The sequence below is a fragment of the Lissotriton helveticus genome, chromosome 3_1 (genome assembly GCF_964261635.1).
Source record: "Lissotriton helveticus chromosome 3_1, aLisHel1.1, whole genome shotgun sequence".
NCBI classification, from domain to species: domain Eukaryota; kingdom Metazoa; phylum Chordata; class Amphibia; order Caudata; family Salamandridae; genus Lissotriton; species Lissotriton helveticus.
In genome coordinates, this window is record NC_136061.1 from 349,935,307 (window position 1) to 349,954,195 (window position 18,889).

Here is an 18,889-nt window from a genome sequence, read left to right on the forward strand (position 1 = left end):
AGTAACCTATTTACGAATCGTGGTTCATTCCTACCACAGAGAAAAAAAAGCAGAGAAACATATGATGGTTTCAAGCAAATGGGAAATAAAGGCAAGTGCTCTATAGATCAATTGCATTCATCCAATCCCTTTGATGGACTTGGGTGTACTGGAAGTGTGTAATCAAAAATCTGGTATTTGGCTTGCTTTCATTTTTCATGCATTTGCTTGCTATTTCTCGGTTCTCTCTCTTGAAAGGTCTTGAGGCTGGACAGTATGCTCTGACGTGATGGAGGTGGAACCATAAATCATATTTGAAGGCTGTAACCCTCAACCAGCTTTTGAAAAACGGTACCTTCCGGAGCCTTCTATCTTGCACAATGTTCGATACCCTCACTGTCATGCAGTGTTACCCTGAATATTTTATGACATATCTGACAAAAAGGAAACTAGATAAACTAATGTAACTACTAATCAAAAGGTTCCACTATTAAAATGTGTTACGAGATGCCAAGCACAGAAAAGGATGTTCAGTCCTCACAAGTATCATTTACGTTTTCATGGGTAAAAACATTTTTTGAAAAACAAACAAGATAAAGCACATTCAAAAATAAAGGAGACAACCCAACCAAGAAGTGCAACAGTGTAGGCAGCTGCCCACCCTGATCAAAGCAACTGGCTGGGAATGTTTGGTGACAAAGGAGAGGAAAGAGTAACGAACATTGAGAGATGATGTAGTAGCTGTGCCCTTACACTTTTAGAGTGACATTTTGGGTGAGCTTTTTTCACACATCTGTGGTTGTAGACGTTTCCAAACTGAGGTGAAAGAGGAGGCATAGGACTGAAGATAACAAATATCAGATGCTCCTATCACACATTCAGTGGTCTGCATAGGCACCATTGAAAAATAAGGGCTGGCGCTGTGTGTATTGCGATCTAGAGTATCCCCAATATTGCAATAAAGACAAAACACATTGTGAAATTCTTTTTTTTATATACAGAATATTTGATCTCTGAATACAAAAAAGAATCCTGAAATCATATCAAATCACTCACTGGTCAACAGCATATAGATTACAATTCATGACCAAGCTTCCATCATCTGCTTACGTTTTTCTAAATCCATGTTAATGTTCCACTAAAGGCACAATGCATGAAAACAAACTGCTTCAGAAATATTTAGATAACACCAATGCGTGTATTGTTTTTGGACAATGGACGTAATGGAGGTATGCCCAAAAAAAATAATCCACGCAAATAATAATTTAGATTTATGTATTTCTACAAGTATTTAAACTGTTTTCACCTGTGTTAAAGGTAACATTTTAAGTAGGAAAGAAATGCAAATTTGAACTGTCGGGTAACGGTCTCGTCAAAAAGTGACGTGACTGGGGACATTTCGAGGCCGGCGACAATGGATGGTGTGCCTTGGTTCACACTGGTACCGAGACATCAAATGCAGAATTTTGGTATTCATGTCAAAACACAGGCATAATTGTTTGATGAAATATTAGGTTAAGTGGCAGAAAAGTTATCTACATGGAAGTAAAATTCCAACAGCTACAAAAACATTTGTGTGTTTGTCATTAAACGTAGACACAAGTCAAGATAAATGAAGTTTCAGTTCAGCTGAGGAGACCTCAGTTTAGATGTTGGACTAAAACGCTATGTAAGATTAGATGGCTCCAAAAACTCTTGCGTTTATTTTTGTAGATTAATAGCTGACAAAATGTTTTCCATACAATCCACCATCAGTTAGGTAAAGACCAGCAGATAACATTCACAAAGTCCGATTAACATCAATCAAGGCTTTTTTGAAAATACAAAAATATCAAAAATATCACCCTCAACCCACAAACCCTTCCTGTGATGTATAAATCTGTCAACTACGTCAAAAACAGAAGAGATGAAAACCTGTAAACAATCACTGCATGCGCCCTATACTAAGATCCAATTGCACAACAATTTTTAAATGGTCTTGTAACATCAGATGAACATCTCCCTTATGACAAAACAATACACTGTTTCTTCGTACAGCACAAACTTGTCCCAGGACGTGAAATGAGATGGAGAAATAGTATTTACTTATTGCAGGAAGACTAGACTAGATATGAGCTCTGACCTACTGGCAGTATACTGTACAACTCGACCGACCCAAATGTTTAAGTCTGTAACGTGAAAAAAACCAAGGCTCATTAGCCAGCATAAAACTTTTCACATAGATAAATTTTTGGCGTTTAAAACATTCAAAATGCAAAGAAGCATTAATAAAAAAGAACAAAATGATCATACACCGTAATTTACAACGGGTGCATATAGATTGGTGAACAGACCATATAACAGGGTAACCCAAATTACAATAGTTGCCGAAAGCACTATCATCATTTCAACTATTTATCATTTGAGGGCATCATGAAAAGTGCAAAAATTAATGCTGCGAATAGACAGCCCTCCACCTAATCACAATGAGGGAAACTATGCGAGGACCCTGCCCTGTAGTCCAAGACACACTGCTTCACCAGTCTAGGACACAACCACAGAAAGTGCGTGGTGCGAGACCAGGCACTCCCAAAACAGTTTCTCATGGGTCATAACTGGGAGTGCAGGGGCATTGTCATTATGCATTACACTCCCTCAAAGCATGAAAATGGACAAAAAAAACCTAAATATTTGGGCCTCACGGTATATAATTAATATCAGCGGCTGACAATCCGATTGCCTCTATTTGTCAATCCGGCTTCTCTATCCGATGGATACAGTTTGAGAGGGAGAGGCATATTCAGAGGACCCAAAGTAGATATAGTTATTTATATGAGCCACAATCTGTTTATTTCCCAAATAACTGTTTGACAGTTCTCATATACCACAACTTATAAAAAGTTTAGTTCTCAACCCGTCAGCTTTGAGCACATCAAGGGTCGTTTTCTACTTCAAATACTTCTTCTCCAAAAGCACTTAATAGTTCCCTTCAGACTAAATCTAAAGAACTCTCTTCCAGTAGAGAATTTCCTTTACTGTTCCAAGTAATTAGTGGGTCAACTTATTTCAGAAATGGAGCAATTAGGACTAGTGGTAGAGTATTAGTTTGTGTTCTCTGTTACCCCAACAACCTACTCTGTCACAAAACATTTTTGTAACAATGAAGGAAAATAGGCTACATTCTTGACACCCAATTTAAGAAAGTACAAAATGTGAATGGAATTTAACTTTTACAGTTAATCAATTCAACTCAAGACGTATTAAGCGAACACACATCACTAATTTATGGAATTCTGACACCAATTCCTATTAAGTCTCTTTCTATTCCTACACATCTCTACCACTAGACATGTATTTGTAAAGTGTCAGCTCAAATGGCATGGGGCTGGACTGGAGTATGTAAATTTGTTTAATTACCGAGTTCCAGAACATTTTGCTGGCAAGATATTTAAAAACTGTTAGGAATCAAGAAAATAAAATTTGGAAATTTGACAGAAATCTAAGTCCAAACGTTTACAAAATGTTTTAAAGTCCGGACAGAGTTCATAGTCAAAGCAATATAAATATTACATATGCAAGTATGCAAATTTATTGGCAGGCACATGTGCAAAAACAAAATAAGGCAGAGAAAATCAAAGCACTTTTCATTCCGACAGGAAAATAATCTTCTGTTAACTGCGGTGAGTGAGGGGTTCCTTTTTTTCCAGCTAGGCAACATTGGATACATATTCTATCAGGGTCCCATATTTTCTGGCTTCACATTGGATCTTGGGTTGGGTTAGTTTAGTTCTAGACTTCCTTCTAAACAGCTATTCAAATCTCTTCTTGTGCTCCTTATTCACAACATTAAATAAGGCGTTAGTACAGAAATCGAGTAACTCATGGCTCAATATCTCGCAACATTTATCATGTTCCCTCCCAAAACACAATTACATCCATAAATAACAAACCCCGAAACTGAATTTTGAAACAAGCTTGATCGAAATGCAAGCAATATTGCTCTGTAAAGTGACTGACCGCTTCGCACTAGAGTAGGATGCATTATCCAGACTAGGCTGGCAAATGCTGGATTCTGATCATTTCAACCCAAATGCTTTTCCTGATAGAAACAGAGTTCCATTTTCAAAACAAAAGGCCTGATCTGGTGACAACTCTCCAATAGTGAATTTTAGTCCACAGCGGTTTTGATTACCTGCATCAAATTGCTGTCTCCATTAGTCAAGTCACTGGACACATTATTGCTCGAGCATCTGTGCGTGTCTACAATGTTCAATGAATTATAACGAACCCTGCAAAAAATGTCTACATGGCTTGGCAAGGACTCAACAGTGCATGCATTTTCAGCACATGCCTCTGGCGATCTGACAATGTTTTAAACACACTGTAGAGAACACAGTTTCGCTGTTGATACAGTGAATCAATGTGGTATTACTAAAATTCAGGCCATCTTGCACAGGAGATACGTTTCTAGCATAGGTAACAAATCGGGGGGGGGAAACAATTCATGACATAGTAAATAAGGGGATATAATCCTGAAGACACAAATCCCCCTTGGATCAGCAAATCTCAGAATCTGTTCGGCAGGATCAGCTTTCTCCACAGTCAAGATGCTATGGATTAAGGCCAAAAGACCTGCATAACTGAGTTGTGAAGATTTAAGTCATGTTAGTTCTTCTAAAGCCCAAGTACTGACACAACTTTTCATAAAAAGGCTAGCCACATAGAAGTCAAAACCTTGCTACTCTCCTGGAGAGTATTAGCGCACAGAGTGAGACTGTGAGAGCAAACTAAAATCCCCAGTATGTTCCTTGTCTCATCCTTTGAGGTAGGCATTCCTCCCGTAACAATATCTCTATCACCTAATGGGCAACTTTCACAGCACAGATTACGAGAATGCAAGCTTTGAAAAACAGCTTAAAGCAAGAGGCACACCGAAGTTTTTGGCAAGATTTTCTTCAAAAGCTTTGCAAGACCAGCCACTAGTTAACTCTAATACATCCTACCAAGAATGTATTCCAGTTATATCGGAACAGATGTGGTTTTAAATACAGCAACAATACTTGCAAACTACAGATTCAAGAGTGCAAAGCCAGTACCCACTACAACACAATTCTATATTCTATGCAGTATACCCAAAACAGGCTTTCAGAAACTTACCAACTAATTTGACATCGCATCACGATACCCAATGGTTTCCTCGTATTACTTTATATAAAAAGATAGATATTGACCAACTAAACATGTAAATATCATTAAAAAGTGTTAGAACACTGTAGCACCTAATCTACTAACACACCAGATTTGTTGAGAAATTTGATCCTTCACAATCAAATGTACAAACGTTATTTATCGGCTCAGTAGAGCTCTGAATGTATAAATGCAATCTCTTTGACCGAAGTACAAGAAAAAGGTGGCAGCTTTTGCTGGGGAGACAGGCCTGTGGCTCCAGCGGACAGGCGTAACCATAGCTATTAAAAGCGGCAACCAGGAGGCTTAAGGTGAGAGGTCCAGAGCCTTGGATCCAGCACAGCCTGGTGCATGCCTGGATGCTGCCAGTCCATGCATCCCTCTTGACTTTGTTTCTGTTCCAGCGAGTCCTGCTTAGGAAAATTGTCAGTGTTTGCTTGTGTAAAGAGTCTCTTCTTCTGTGTCGGTCTCATCCTGAAACTCGTTGCCAAGGAGAGATTTCTTGGAGCCAGAGGACATCATGCGAATCTCATCCTCATAGTCGTCATGATGTTGCCGCAGTCTGTGAAAGCCATCCTTGTGCCTGCCAGACTTGATGGAGCAGACAAACCAAATAATGCACGCTGTCAATACCAAGGCAGACATGGTGGCCCCTAAAACCAAGAAAGAAAACAGGGGAGAAGTAAACACTAGAATGAATAAATGGAAAATATTTGAAGTAAGCACGTGCTACACAAGGATTTCGGCTATTAGAAAATGAGCCACTTCACAAAATTGGTACTAAGTCCAGGTCAATATAAAGCATCAGAGTAAAGCAAACCTTGTGCATAAGGCAATATGTTAGTAGGATGGGAACATTGGAATGGAGGCTAGTTAAAGGATAGGAGCAGAAAATCATCAGTAAAAAAACAATCATTAGACTGATCCTGGCTAGAAGATTCATAGGGATTTAAAAAAAATGGTTCTGTCATTTCACTGAAGAGTGGTATATGCGTAATCTGGTTTAGCGGAGTCTCTGCAAACCTACTTCTAAAATGTCAATGTATTTAATTACCTGAAAGCTGAAAACATTGCTAGTCGAACGTATGCCACTTTAAATTAGGCAAAGAGGAGTAGGGAAGCATGAAGAAACGGGGGGCGTGAGAATTGGAGAAAATGGACAAAGAAACAACTTCGAGAAGGTGGGGAGTGGATTTCAGCTCCCCGTTAGATCCATTCAAAAATACGATTTTCAAACCTATGTATTATTAACACGTCATCTTACCTGCCACAGTCACTACCAGCTCCCGAGGAAGACCAAAGATCCTGTTATCCAGGTCAAAGATAATGGCCACAGAGCTGGCAGCATCGTGTCGGACCAGAACCTGGAAAGGACAGAACAGCAGGCTCAGATCACAGAGGGTTAATTTACAATGGAGCAATACAAAGGTGCAGAGGAAAGAAGGGATAGAATTGAAGAAACAGACTTAATAGCATGGCAACAAACTGACATATTGAAGAAAAAAGAAAAGATGTATGCAATTAACTGGAAATGTATATAATTATTATGAAAGATCACGTCAATCCTTGATATAATGTAAACTCGGAGACCAGATAAGCAAAACACCTTGCACAGTTATAGCTTTCAGTACTCTACAGAACAGAGTCAAGTACAAAAATTTAGGCAAATACAGAAAACGAATGTCTCAAGCTGGCAGGCCCAGGACATTTATTCTGCTGATCAAGTAATGCAAAAAGAACAATTGATGGACATAATGCTGATCAATGTCAAACATTCACCCCAGTACAGAGATCTGGGCCTAAATCCGTCGTTTTTTTGCTCCCCATGCCATTCCAGTTTAGACCCAGCCATATGCAAATCAGTCTTGACCCTGTTACCCATGGGACCAGTCTAGCCCAAACTGCCAGGCCAGGTCCTCCCTGGACCGGAAACAAGCATCCTGGGACCTGTTTCGGGGCATCACCCCTCATCAGCCAGGTTAGCTTAACCCCTTCCATGCTCATGACGAGCTCCACACCCGTTTTCGTTGCTGTCCAGCACAGCAGGGGAAACTCTCAAGCAGCGATGTGGTTAACTCCTGTGGCATGGAGAGCACAGGACCCACATCCGGGCATACCTGCCCCAATAGGGGTGACAAATGCAAAAAGAACAATTGATGGACAGAATGCTGATGAAGCCAAAGGCTCTGTCGGCTCTTGTCGCTGTCTTGGTGGATGGTTCCATGTCGTCAGGGATAAGAATGGGGCTGGCGCCACAAGTGTCTGCGTCGGATGGAGGGTCAAAGAGGTGCGACCTGTGCCTGTCCAGATCTGGGAATGGATCCATGAGAAGGCATGGGTGCCAAGGCCAGAGCGGCGGCACGAAACCCAATGGGGGGACTCCTGATGAACCTGCTGGAACGAAGGCGCGCCAGGAGGGCCAGGCCACCCAAAAATGGCACACGTCATCATAAAACTCTTAATTTTGTGTGGTCACTCCAGGTACCAGAAAGGGAGGGAAACCCAGAGTCGATCCCGGCACCCGTTCCGCAGAACGAGGCCTCATTCATCGGGACTCCTCCGTTGTGTCGAATGACCGCCTGGGTGATGTCGAAGCACACTTTGACTTCTGTGGTTCTTCTTACCTGATCCCTTTGCGGATTTTAAATAGAAGGGCAAAGACTTGAAGCCTCTGGAGCGGTGCTCGAACCTTAAGCACAACCAGAACAGGGAACAAGACCTCCAAGGAGACCTTCGAGGTGCCGGACGCTGGGACTGCTCCTTTAAAGCTTTAGGCACCATGGCCTGGCAGTCAGAGCAGAGCACGACTGTGTCATGGTCGCACTTCTGGCACCAAAGACACACGAGGTGGGGATCCGTGACCGACATGACGTGGTGACAGACACTGCACGGTTTGATTTCCAAGGCTTTTTCAGTCATAATGAATTCCTACACACCGAAAAAGGTCAACAAAATATATATTTTTTTAAAGTCTGTCAAAAATTTACAGTGGGTAGCTCTCTTTAAAGTATCTGCGCTGGGTGGCGCAGAGAGAAAAGAACTGACGTTAGAGGGCCGCGGTGACACCTACATTGACGCAGACGACATGATAGAGATGCTTCCACCATCACGCAGAGTCGACCGACGCCACCTATCGGCACACAAGGGTACTGCTCAAGAAAAATCTTCTGGATCCAGTCTGACGCCTGGGAAGTTCACAGGTAAGGAATCTGCGACTAGATGTCTCTATCAGATCAACCCATATTTGCATTGATTTAGTCAGAATTCCATGCCAATTGTGCATGATCTCAAACTCCCTCAACACAGTGGTTCAAACAATATGCTCTTGTTGCGGTCGACCAACACCCTAATGGTATGTGATCCCTACATATCAAACGTATTTATAACAAGTTTCTTGATGTCTAGTGGTGATGTTGCCTCTTGCTCTGAGTGACCTCTGTGAGTATTAGTGCAGGTTTTAGCAATGCCCTAAGGAGAGGAGTGTTCCTTCCTGGCCATTATGCTGGGTTGAAACAGTTATCAGCTAAAGGTTTTCTTCTTGTTTTTGTGTGCTATACTGTTATTGTAAGTCACATTTGTTGCGTGTTGAAGCAGTCTATGAATTGTCAATTGTATGTGCATTATAAACAACCATTCATGCCATCTTTTCTGAGTGTCTAAGACTGAAGGCAAACTTTGCAGACTCAACTCATCCTGTAAGGCAGTGGGCTTCAAACTTTTTAATGCCACCCTCCCTCCCCCAAATAAAGAGAAAAACATAAAAATCGACTACCCTCTGAATTTTTAAAAATAATTATTCTATTAAATTGGCCATTTATAAATGGGTCTAGACTTATTTAAACATTGCATTTTTAAAGCGGTAGCAGAAAATAACTGCAATCAAATACATGATTGTTAAACATACTATTCTGGTCAGGTAGGCCTTACTAACATGTAAAAGTATCTACAGTTTGATTACTAGAAATGGGGGCCGGGAGGTTTTGGAGAATATTTGGTGTACCTTTCCTTTTGACACAGACTTCAAGCTAGGATATAAATGACAACAGATGTTAGTGATGGCCCATTAAAGAGCAGGCTAAAGCCACTCTTATTTCCACTTAAAACAAAGTAGTGTTATCAGCATAATGCTTCCTTTGGCCCGAGCCTGGTGCCCCATCTGGTATCATTTGAGGTCCCTCCCTGGGGTGGCCCGCCCCCCAGTTTTAAGACTCCTGCTATAAGGCATAGAAGAAAAGGTACAATGGAAAAGGCTCCATGTTGGGAAGCTTCCTTAGAAATCCCTCTCAATATCTGTAACTAGAGGCTCTGACCAAAGCTACTCTAAACCCAGTATTTTATACTTTGGAGTAACTGCAATTAATATGAATAAAAACTGGTGCAAATAGCTTAACACTGTATTCATTATACACACAGCTATGCTCATGGAAAATCGAAGCAGAAGTTCGCAGAGGTTGGAATTAATGTGTCATAGAAACGTATCACTCACGTCGACAAAAGGGAAGAACTATATTACGCGATTTGCCCACACCACAGTCAAAACTTTGACTTCAATGGGAATCAACGCGCATGCGCGACTTCATCGCGCATGCTTACAGACTCAGTACCAGCGCTAACTATTCGCGCATGCGCAATAATGCGCACCCCTCCCACTACGCATGCGCGATCAGGCCGACAATGACACGGCTATTAGCGCGCATCCCTCCCTTTGTTTTTACCACTCACAGGTGAAACCGATCTACAAGGGAGTACAAAAACGAAACCTGACGCCCCACCCTCCTCATACCGGGCGCCGCGGAAGGACGAATAGGTCCAAGGAGGAACCAGACCGAAAAACTCGTGAGTAAATCTGATCCACTACAGCTACAACAGGGTAAGCCACCACCTTTTTCCCAACAGGTTGGAGATATGTTGAACTATGAACTATAGTTACTTACCTGTAAACTGTGGTTCTCCAGTATTGGTGTCTTTCATAGATTCACATGCTTGAATATCCCCCGTCGTCGAAGTGGGAGTCCCACGGTACATAAAATAGCAGTCATATATGCATGTATACATGAAAATTATAACGAATAAAAATATACATACATATAGTGCAATAAATTGTAAATTCTAAAAGTACCATAGAACATAATAGGCCCATTGAAAAGCCTAAGGGAGAACTCACTTTAGTAGCATATCAGTGTCATTATGTGTTGGATCACATTCCAGCTAATCAGGCTGTAGCCTCCTCTAGAACCTTCTCCTCAGAAGCCCAAGTCCTCAGATTTTCGTAGCACAGAGTAAGTAAAAGTGCCTGAGGAGAAGAGAGCCTCTGAGGGGAGGATGGGAGGGTCGCATGTGAATCTATGAAAGACACCAATACTGGAGAACCACAGTTTACAGGTAAGTAACTATAGTTCTTCTCCAGTATTAGGGGTGTCTTTCATAGATTCACATGCTTGAATAGAGTAGAAAGCAGTAAAACATCACGAGTCATAAAGGTAATACATCAAGCAAAGAAGGTAAATATATATGGCAATATGCACTAAATACCAAAACATAATTAGGAAAAAACCTTTATGACTGGAGGCGGGTAGCAACAGAGGCTCACCTTTATTGGAAAAGATTCCGCAGCACCGCTTGACCCACTGCCGCATCCGCGGCGTCTGTTGATTGCAGGCAGTAGTGCTTAGTAAAAGTATGGCTGCTCGACCAAGTTGCAGCTCTGCAGATCTGTCGTAAGGGTACCCCCGCAAAAAGGGCAGCCGAAGTAGACACTGCTCTAGTTGAATGAGCTCGAACTGGAGCAGGAAGGGGCTTTCCAGTCCGTTGGTGGCAGAAGGATATGGTAGAGGATATCCACCTGGTTATAGTCTGCTTGGTAACAGGTTGTCCTTTGCAAGTTGGACCATATGCCACAAACAATTGATCCGACTTTCTGATAGGTGCAGTTCGTTGAATGTAGAATTTGAGACAACGTTTCACATCTAATGAATGCAATGACCGCTCAGCTGGAGTTTGCGGAGCAGGAAAGAAAGTCTTCAGAATTACAGGTTCGTTGAGATGAAAGTCACTGGGAACCTTTGGGATGAACTTAGGATTAGTTCGTAATGTCACGGCCTCGTTGGAGAATTTTAGGAAAGGAGGCTGTATGGTAAACGCCTGGATGTCACTGACACGTCTTGAGGACGTTAAGGCGAGTAAGAGAGCAACTTTCCACGTGAGAAATTTAAGAGTTGCCGAGTGAATAGGCTCAAATGGTGGTAGAAGTAGTTGAGACAAGACCAAGTTCAAGCGCCAAGCAGGCGGAGGGCGACGGATAGGTGGAAACATCCTAAAAAGGCCCTTGTAAAATTGCTTAATGATCCTTGAAGAACATAAAGATGTGGAACCATCATGGCGGAAACGGGAAATCGCCGCCAGAAACACTTTAAGAGTTGAGTGGGACAGACCTGATTTTGCCAGGGATAAAAAGAAAGGTAAAATTTGTTCAGGTTTTGCAGTCATTGGGTCCAAATCCTTGGTGCGGCACCAGACACAGAAACGCTTCCACTTGAGTTGGTACGTTTTTATGGTGGAGGGTGCGCGAGCCCGCGCTAACACCTCCCTGCAGTCCCTGTCAATAGTTAAACGTGCAAATTCATTGTACTCAGGTTCCAGGCATGGAGTTGAAGCTATGCTGGATCCGGATGACAGATTAGTCCCTGCTGCATCGTGAGGAGGTGCGGTAGAGGATGGAGTGGCAACGGATCGGACTGCGAGAAGAGGAGCAGGTCAGTGAACCATGGACGTCTCGGCCACTTGGGTGCGATCAAGATGATGCGACAAGGTTGGAACCTCATCCTGTGTAACAATCGAGGGATCAGAGGAAGTGGAGGGAAAGCATAGATGAAGTCGTTCGACCAATCGATCGAAAATGCATTCCCGCTCGACTCTCTGTGGGGATGCCGACTTGCAAAGCGTGGGCATTTCCTGTTGACAGCAGTCGCGAAAAGATCCATCCGTGGCCGGCCCCACCGCCGGAAGATGAACTCGACCGTGGGCTGGTTGAGTTCCCACTCGTGATTGTCTGATGATGCTCGGCTGAGTGAATCCGCCAGAACATTGGCCACACCTGGCACGTGAATGGCTGTGAGATGAATTTGACGTTGAATCGTCCAATCCCATATTTCTTGTGCCAGTTGAGAAAGTAGAAGAGACCTCGTGCCGCCCTGCTTGTTGAGGTAGTGCATGCTGGTGGTGTTGTCCGTCCTCACCAGCAAAGTGTGTCCTCGCACTAACCTCTGGAAAGATTTGAGGGCTAAGAAAATCGCCAAGAGTTCCAGACGATTGATGTGCCAAGTTCGTTGTATTGCCGTCCACTTCCCTTTCACAGACATGCCGTCGAGATGCGCTCCCCAGCCTTCGAGAGACGCGTCTGTCTTAAGCGTCAGAGTTGGGGGTTCGTCCTGGAATGAACGGCCCGCAGAAATGTGTGGAGGGTGAGCCCACCACTCCAGCGCTTTCTGTATGCGAGGTGTTAAAAGGACCTTGTCCTCGAATGACCCCGACACCTGTTTTCACTGCCTGTCCAGTTCCTCCTGTAGAGTCCTCATGTGCAATCTGCAATTTGGAATGAGGTGGATGCACGAGGAGGCCATGCCAAGGAATGATTTGAACATTCGGACAGAAACGGACAGTTTTGATTGGAGGGAGCGCACCATCTTTATCATGCGGTCCTGTCTTTCCTGGGAAACGAACACCTTTCCCTGCCGAGAATCTAGCAAGGCTCCGAGAAAATTTCTCCTTTGCGATGGTTGAAAGTGTGACTTCTGGCAATTGATTGAAAGCCCCAAGGCGTGGAAAAGGGAGACGCAAACTTGAGTGTGCTGCTCCGTCAGGTGAAAAGTGCTTGCCTTGATGAGGCAGTCGTCCAGGTATGGGTAAAATTGGATACCTTGGAGACGTAGGAAGGCAGCTACGGGGGCCAAGATCTTGGTAAAAACCCTTGGTGCTGAGCGGAGGCCGAATGGCAGGACTTTGAATTGGAAGTGTAGCTGCCCGACCGTGAAGCGGAGATACTTCCTGTGTCTGGGGTGGATTGGCACATGGAAGTAAGCGTCCTGAAGGTCGATTGTGGAATAGAACTCGCTTGGATTGAGAAAATTCAGAATTTGGAGCAGAGTTAACATCTGAAAAGTTTTTGAAATTACAAATTTGTTTAGAGCTCGTAGATCCAATATTGGACGCCATTCCCCAGACTTCTTCTTGACTAAGAAAAAGCGGGAATAAAACCCCTTGCCGCGTTGACCTTGCGGCACTAGTGCGATGGCTCCTTTTTTGATCATTAATTTCACCTGGGCCAGAAGGTCCTTGAAATGAGGAGGTGGTGGCCCCGAAGGTGGATGAGTGGGTGGAAATTTTGTGAATTCCAGGGTATGTCCTTTGGATATAACGTCCAGGACCCATTGGTCGGAGGTGATTGTGGACCATTTGTAAAAGTACTTCGAGATGCGACCTCCAAGATTTACGGTCGGCAAAAGGAACGGTCTGAGGCAGTCACTGCGTTTTGGTGTTTGATCCACCTCTATAAGTGGATTTCCTTTGGTAAGGTCTGGAGGTGGATTGTCGAGTTTGAGATTGATAGGCACCCCTCTGTCTGTTATCGTTGTAGGTGTTGTATGAACGATATTGACTTGAGCCACGAAAAGTAGAGGAGCCTCCGCCTCTACCCCGTGCACCCCGAAAGGGCCGTTTCTTGTATTGTAGGGTCGCCAAAGATTTCGCAGTGTCAGTGTCCTTTTTGATCGCCTCAAGGGCATCATCCACATGTTTTCCAAACAATAATTCTCCGTCATACGGTAAATCTAGGACTCTTGCCTGTACTTCTGGACGGAAAGTGGTAGATCGCAGCCAGCCTTGACGCCTCAAGACTGCAGCCCCCGCCAATTGTCGAAACCCCGTGGAGGAAATATCGAGTGCACAATCAATGATTTCGGAAGAAATCAACTCTCCCTCGTGAATAATCGCCTGTGCTTCTGCCCGGATTGCCTCAGGCAGCTGAGGAATCAATGCAGCCACCTCGGACCACATCTGGCGGTCATAACGGCCCAGTATAGCCAGAGTGTTTGCCGCCCTCACCGTAGTAGCCGCCATGGTCGTGAATTTCTTTCCTATGGAATCCAATTTGCGGCCTTCCTGATCAGGAGGAGACGTGAGTGGCGTAGCCGGATTGCGCGATCTTTTTTGTGCAGCCTGAGTAATTACCGAATCTGCTTTCGGTTGAGACACCAAGCAGGCCGGAGAAGACGCCGGAGCTTTGTATTTCCTGTCCAATCTGGGTAAAACCGCAGGAACAGAATTGGGACGTTCCATCAATTTAAGGCCCTCCTTCCAAATATAATCCACGATTGGTATAGTGTGGGATTGCCTTTGTGATATGTCTTTAAAGTCATATAGAAATCAGTCACTTTCATGCTGTTGTTCGACTTTGAGATGAAACCGTTTTGTAGCACGGATCATCAAATTGTGGAAATGTGCCATGTCCACTGGGGGCGAATGTAGAGGCGAGGTGGGCGGAGTGGAAGGTGTTTGAGCCCTATAATTGTCCCACTCAGCCATGTCGGCGTCATTGTCGTCGTCATCAGTATTGTGAGGATCCGGATCCTCGTCGCCAGTGTCAGGACAAGCACCATCCGGTGAAGCAGGTGAAACTGGTGTAGGTGCCTGAGGAAGTTGCGGTTGAGGCTGCGGAGGAGGCAGTGGTGCTGGAGAAGCAGGAGTAGAAGAAGGAAACCTGCGGTTATAATCATCCAGCATGTGCTGAAGGTTCATTACCAAAGATAGAGGTATCTGAGTAACAGGTTCTGAAGGCACCGGTTCGGACGTATCAACAGGAAACAATTCAGTCCCATCTTCGACATTTTCCACCACATCACCCTCGTCACTATATTCCTGGCACTTAATGTTTAAATCCGAAGGACTGGTTGCCTGTTTAAAAAATCCTTCCACTTCTGAATCGTTTCCGGATTCTTCCTCACCAGACTGGAATAATTTGTCTGGAAGACGAGTGCCACTCCTCACAGGACTCAGTTGGATGAGTGGTATGGTCCGCAAAGAAGAAGCAGTAACCACCGTGTAGACGGAAGCCGTTTTTGGTAGAGGTTGGTGCGACGCCAACGAGCCCGTTGGCGTAAATGCGGCAGTGTCAGCAACACCCTGAGGCGGGTGCATCGTCGACAAAGAGGCCATCGGCGTTGACTTGAACGGAATTTTCTTCGTCGACGAGGATTTCTTTCTTTTTTTTTTTTTAAAAACCTTTATTGTGTAACAAAAGCATACAGGTACGGGCCTACAACCATCCTGGCCGGCCTCAAAATCAGTTTGTAACACAAACGCCACAATAGAACCGCTCAGCAGTCTCCAGAGAAGAAGCAGCCAGTATTCGAAATGACACATATGGAGAAAGTGACCGTCAAGTCCAGGATAAATCAGGTTAATTTTAAAGTTTATAAATGAAAAAGGATCAGTCGCCATGCAATCCGCAGCAAGCATAGAGGGGGCAATGAACACAGCTGATTATCAACGATGCTAAGAGTCACAATAGGAGGATCAGCTGAAAAATACGCATATCAGGATAAAAAACATGTAGTCACAATACGTACTGGTCATCACCCACCCCATTAACGTGGAACATCCTAACCAATGTTACCAGGAACACTAACAACAGAAACAATAAGCGAACGCTACACTTGAGCACCATACTGACCCGAAAGAAGAAAGAAGAAAAGAAAGAACCAAGAAAAAGAAGAGAAAAAACGAGGCCCATAGAAACGAAGACAAAACAAAAAACCCCACCCCCAACCCCCCACCCAGCACACATGCAGAGACTACGGCCTGCCCCCTAGCAGTGTGCCTGTCGCCCGAGAACAGAACCCGAAATTTAGGTACAGAGGAGAGAAAGGAAAAGAAAAAAGGTTATATAATACCGGAGGAGGGCTATCCCAATAGGCTCCCGGTCTCTCCTTCCATGAATGTAGTCTCCGCCCCAGAGGCGACAATAAAAACAGCAATCACATAGTACAATATAAACGGGGGTGAAACATTACATATCGCGCTATTAAGTACAGTTTAAGAACTCGCCAACCCGCTGCACCCACCCGCCACACAGACATCAACTATTAAAGTGAACAACTTAGCCCTGGCCCATTCTCATAAATCCCTCGTGGCATGCCCGCAAAGGAGATCTCATCTCGACAGACAAGTGAAGACAAAATGTCCACGCACGGTAGAGGTGCAACTTGTAAGCACAAAATGGACGCCGCCGACCACCTACAAAGTCCCCTCCACCGAAGACTAGCACTCCCAGATCCAAGTCAGGGGACGCATTCCCCAACAGAAGTACCAAGGCGAGGAAAGAGGAAGCAGTCACAGGAGGCAACAATAGCTGGACCAGTGTACGAGTCCTCAGCGGCGCTACTATGGACGGGGCCACCATCAAATATTGGGAAAGGCATCCTTCCGGACAATAGAGACGCACGGGCATTCTGTCACAGGCACCCACACTGCCCGGGATCATCCAGTCCCCTCCGCATCCAAGTACACTCACAGTACCCTCCGCAGACGTAGATGAAGGCAATTCCTCGCATAGCCGGGGGCCATCCGGGTGCGTCCGTCCCAGCGTGAGCACAACATCGTCTAGCTTCTCCCCAAGCGCTCGGGAGCCATCCCACCAAGTGGTGTGAAAGTCGTTTAAAGCGGCGAGGATATCACTGCAGGACAGCGCAGGCTGTATTTTCCCCATCACTGGGCTACTCGGTGACTCGCACTCACCCTCGCAAAGTACTTCAGTAGGCAGGGTGTTGCACTCCCTCTTATTCGGGCACCCATTTAGCGCGTTCAACTGGTCGAGAGAACAAAGGCGGGGCAGGGACAAGTCCGGCTTAGGCAGACCACAGATGGGATTACGGGGCTTCCCAAAGTAAGAGCCTAAAAAACAGTCCACGGCCGCTGTCATCCCCACTCCGACTCAGCAACAGCCTCAAATTCGGGAGCGGCCCGCAAAAACCGGGCAGGAACAAAGACAAAGCCGACAGGCTCACCTTCCGCTCTCCGCATTCAACAGGAGTTTCATCGAGCCTCAATAGCAAGGATGCACTCCAGCCGCATCGTGCGACGACCAGGGCATCAACAGATAATTTCACTGTGGAGTCGCCGCGTCTCGGCGGGCCGACTCCGCCCAGGTCCCGCTGGCCGCCTCCGATGTATCAGCGCCCGGCCATGTTTACCAACCGAGGTCTCGGCTCCGGGTCGTTTAAGGCCAGCAGTCAATTTCGCGAATATCTCCGTCTGTGAGGCAGGTAGAGGTGCCGGGATCGCGCAAGCGATATCTGCGCGCCTTCACCGTTGCCTCGCTGCCATGCAATGCCAGGATCGTGGACAGGATTATCTTGCGAGGCTCGGAAGCTTACGGAGCCGGGAGCCTACACTGCCACACCGATCGCCATCTTGGCTCCTCCCGACGAGGATTTCTTGTCCGTCGACGGGGCAGTCGACGAAAGCGGGGCTTTGTTCGTCGACGAGAGTGGAGCTTTGGCCGTCGTCGACGAAGGCGTCGACGGGATGAGAGTCGTCGACGAGGCCGTCGACGATGTAGTGCTGGTCGACGGAGGCGCCGTCGACGGGCCCGTCGACGGGGCGCTGGGTGGAGGCTTGGTCTTCGTCGACGGTGTATGCGCCGACGATGGATGCGTCGAGGGATTCGTCGTCGACGGTCTATCCTTGACGGTCGTCGACGAGATCTTCACCACTGAAGAGATGGGTCTCACCTTCGTGGTCGCCGTCGACGAGGTGGTCGTCGTCGACGTAGCGCTGGTGGACATGGAACATGTCGTCGTCGACGTGGAGGTGGCAGATACAGATTTCGTCGACGCTGAAGACGTCGACGGGCGCGTCGACGATCCCGGCAGCGAGCCAAAATCAGATTTCTTACTGGTAGGTAAGGCTTTGGGCGCAGACGTCAGAGAACCAGGTCCCGTAGACGTGCCCTGAAGCGAATCCTGTGGGGAGACAATCCTAGAGGACTCCAACAGTCTACTCTTCTTGAGAAAAGGAGAAGGAACCTCGGTCTCAGACCCACGCTTCTGAGAGGACTTTGAAGCAAAAGATGACAGGCTCTCCACATCAGAAACCACAGACTCCGAAGTCTTCAACTTCTGTAGCCACAGAAGGAGACGGGCCTCTCTATCTCTCAGAGTCTTAGGAGGGAAAGTGCGACAGTACTTACAGTTTTTCACCTCATGGTCTGGGTAGAGACAGTAAATGCATTTACTGTGTGGATCCTCGTGGAAAAGGCGCAGTTTACCACATGAAGGGCAGGCTTTAAACAGAGATTTCTTGTTTGAAGACATTTTCTTGAAGAAAAACAGGTAAAGTTGAAGAACACTGAGCAGAGCTCAGGGAGACTCCCTTCACACGACGTGCGGTAGAAAATCTGAGGACTTGGGCTTCTGAGGAGAAGGTTCTAGAGGAGGCTACAGCCTGATTGGCTGGAATGTGATCCAACACATAATGACACTGATATGCTACTAAAGTGAGTTCTCCCTTAGGCTTTTCAATGGGCCTATTATGTTCTATGGTACTTTTAGAATTTACAATTTATTGCACTATATGTATGTATATTTTTATTCGTTATAATTTTCATGTATACATGCATATATGACTGCTATTTTATGTACCGTGGGACTCCCACTTCGACGACGGGGGATATTCAAGCATGTGAATCTAT

At 45.3% G+C, this 18,889-nt stretch overlaps 1 protein-coding gene across 1 annotated transcript in view; it reads right to left on the reverse strand.

Moving 5' to 3' along the window:
• Positions 1-956: 956 nt before the first annotated feature.
• CPD (carboxypeptidase D) overlaps positions 957-18,889 on the reverse strand; it is a 626,198-nt gene continuing 608,265 nt past the window's right edge. Inside the window, exons 20-21 of the mRNA XM_078680013.1 lie at positions 6,410-6,509; positions 957-5,798 (exon numbers count right to left, since the gene is read on the reverse strand). Coding sequence (XP_078536139.1) covers positions 5,572-5,798; positions 6,410-6,509 — 327 coding nt within the window. The 3' untranslated portion in view covers positions 957-5,571. The remainder of the gene's footprint in view (positions 5,799-6,409; positions 6,510-18,889) is intronic.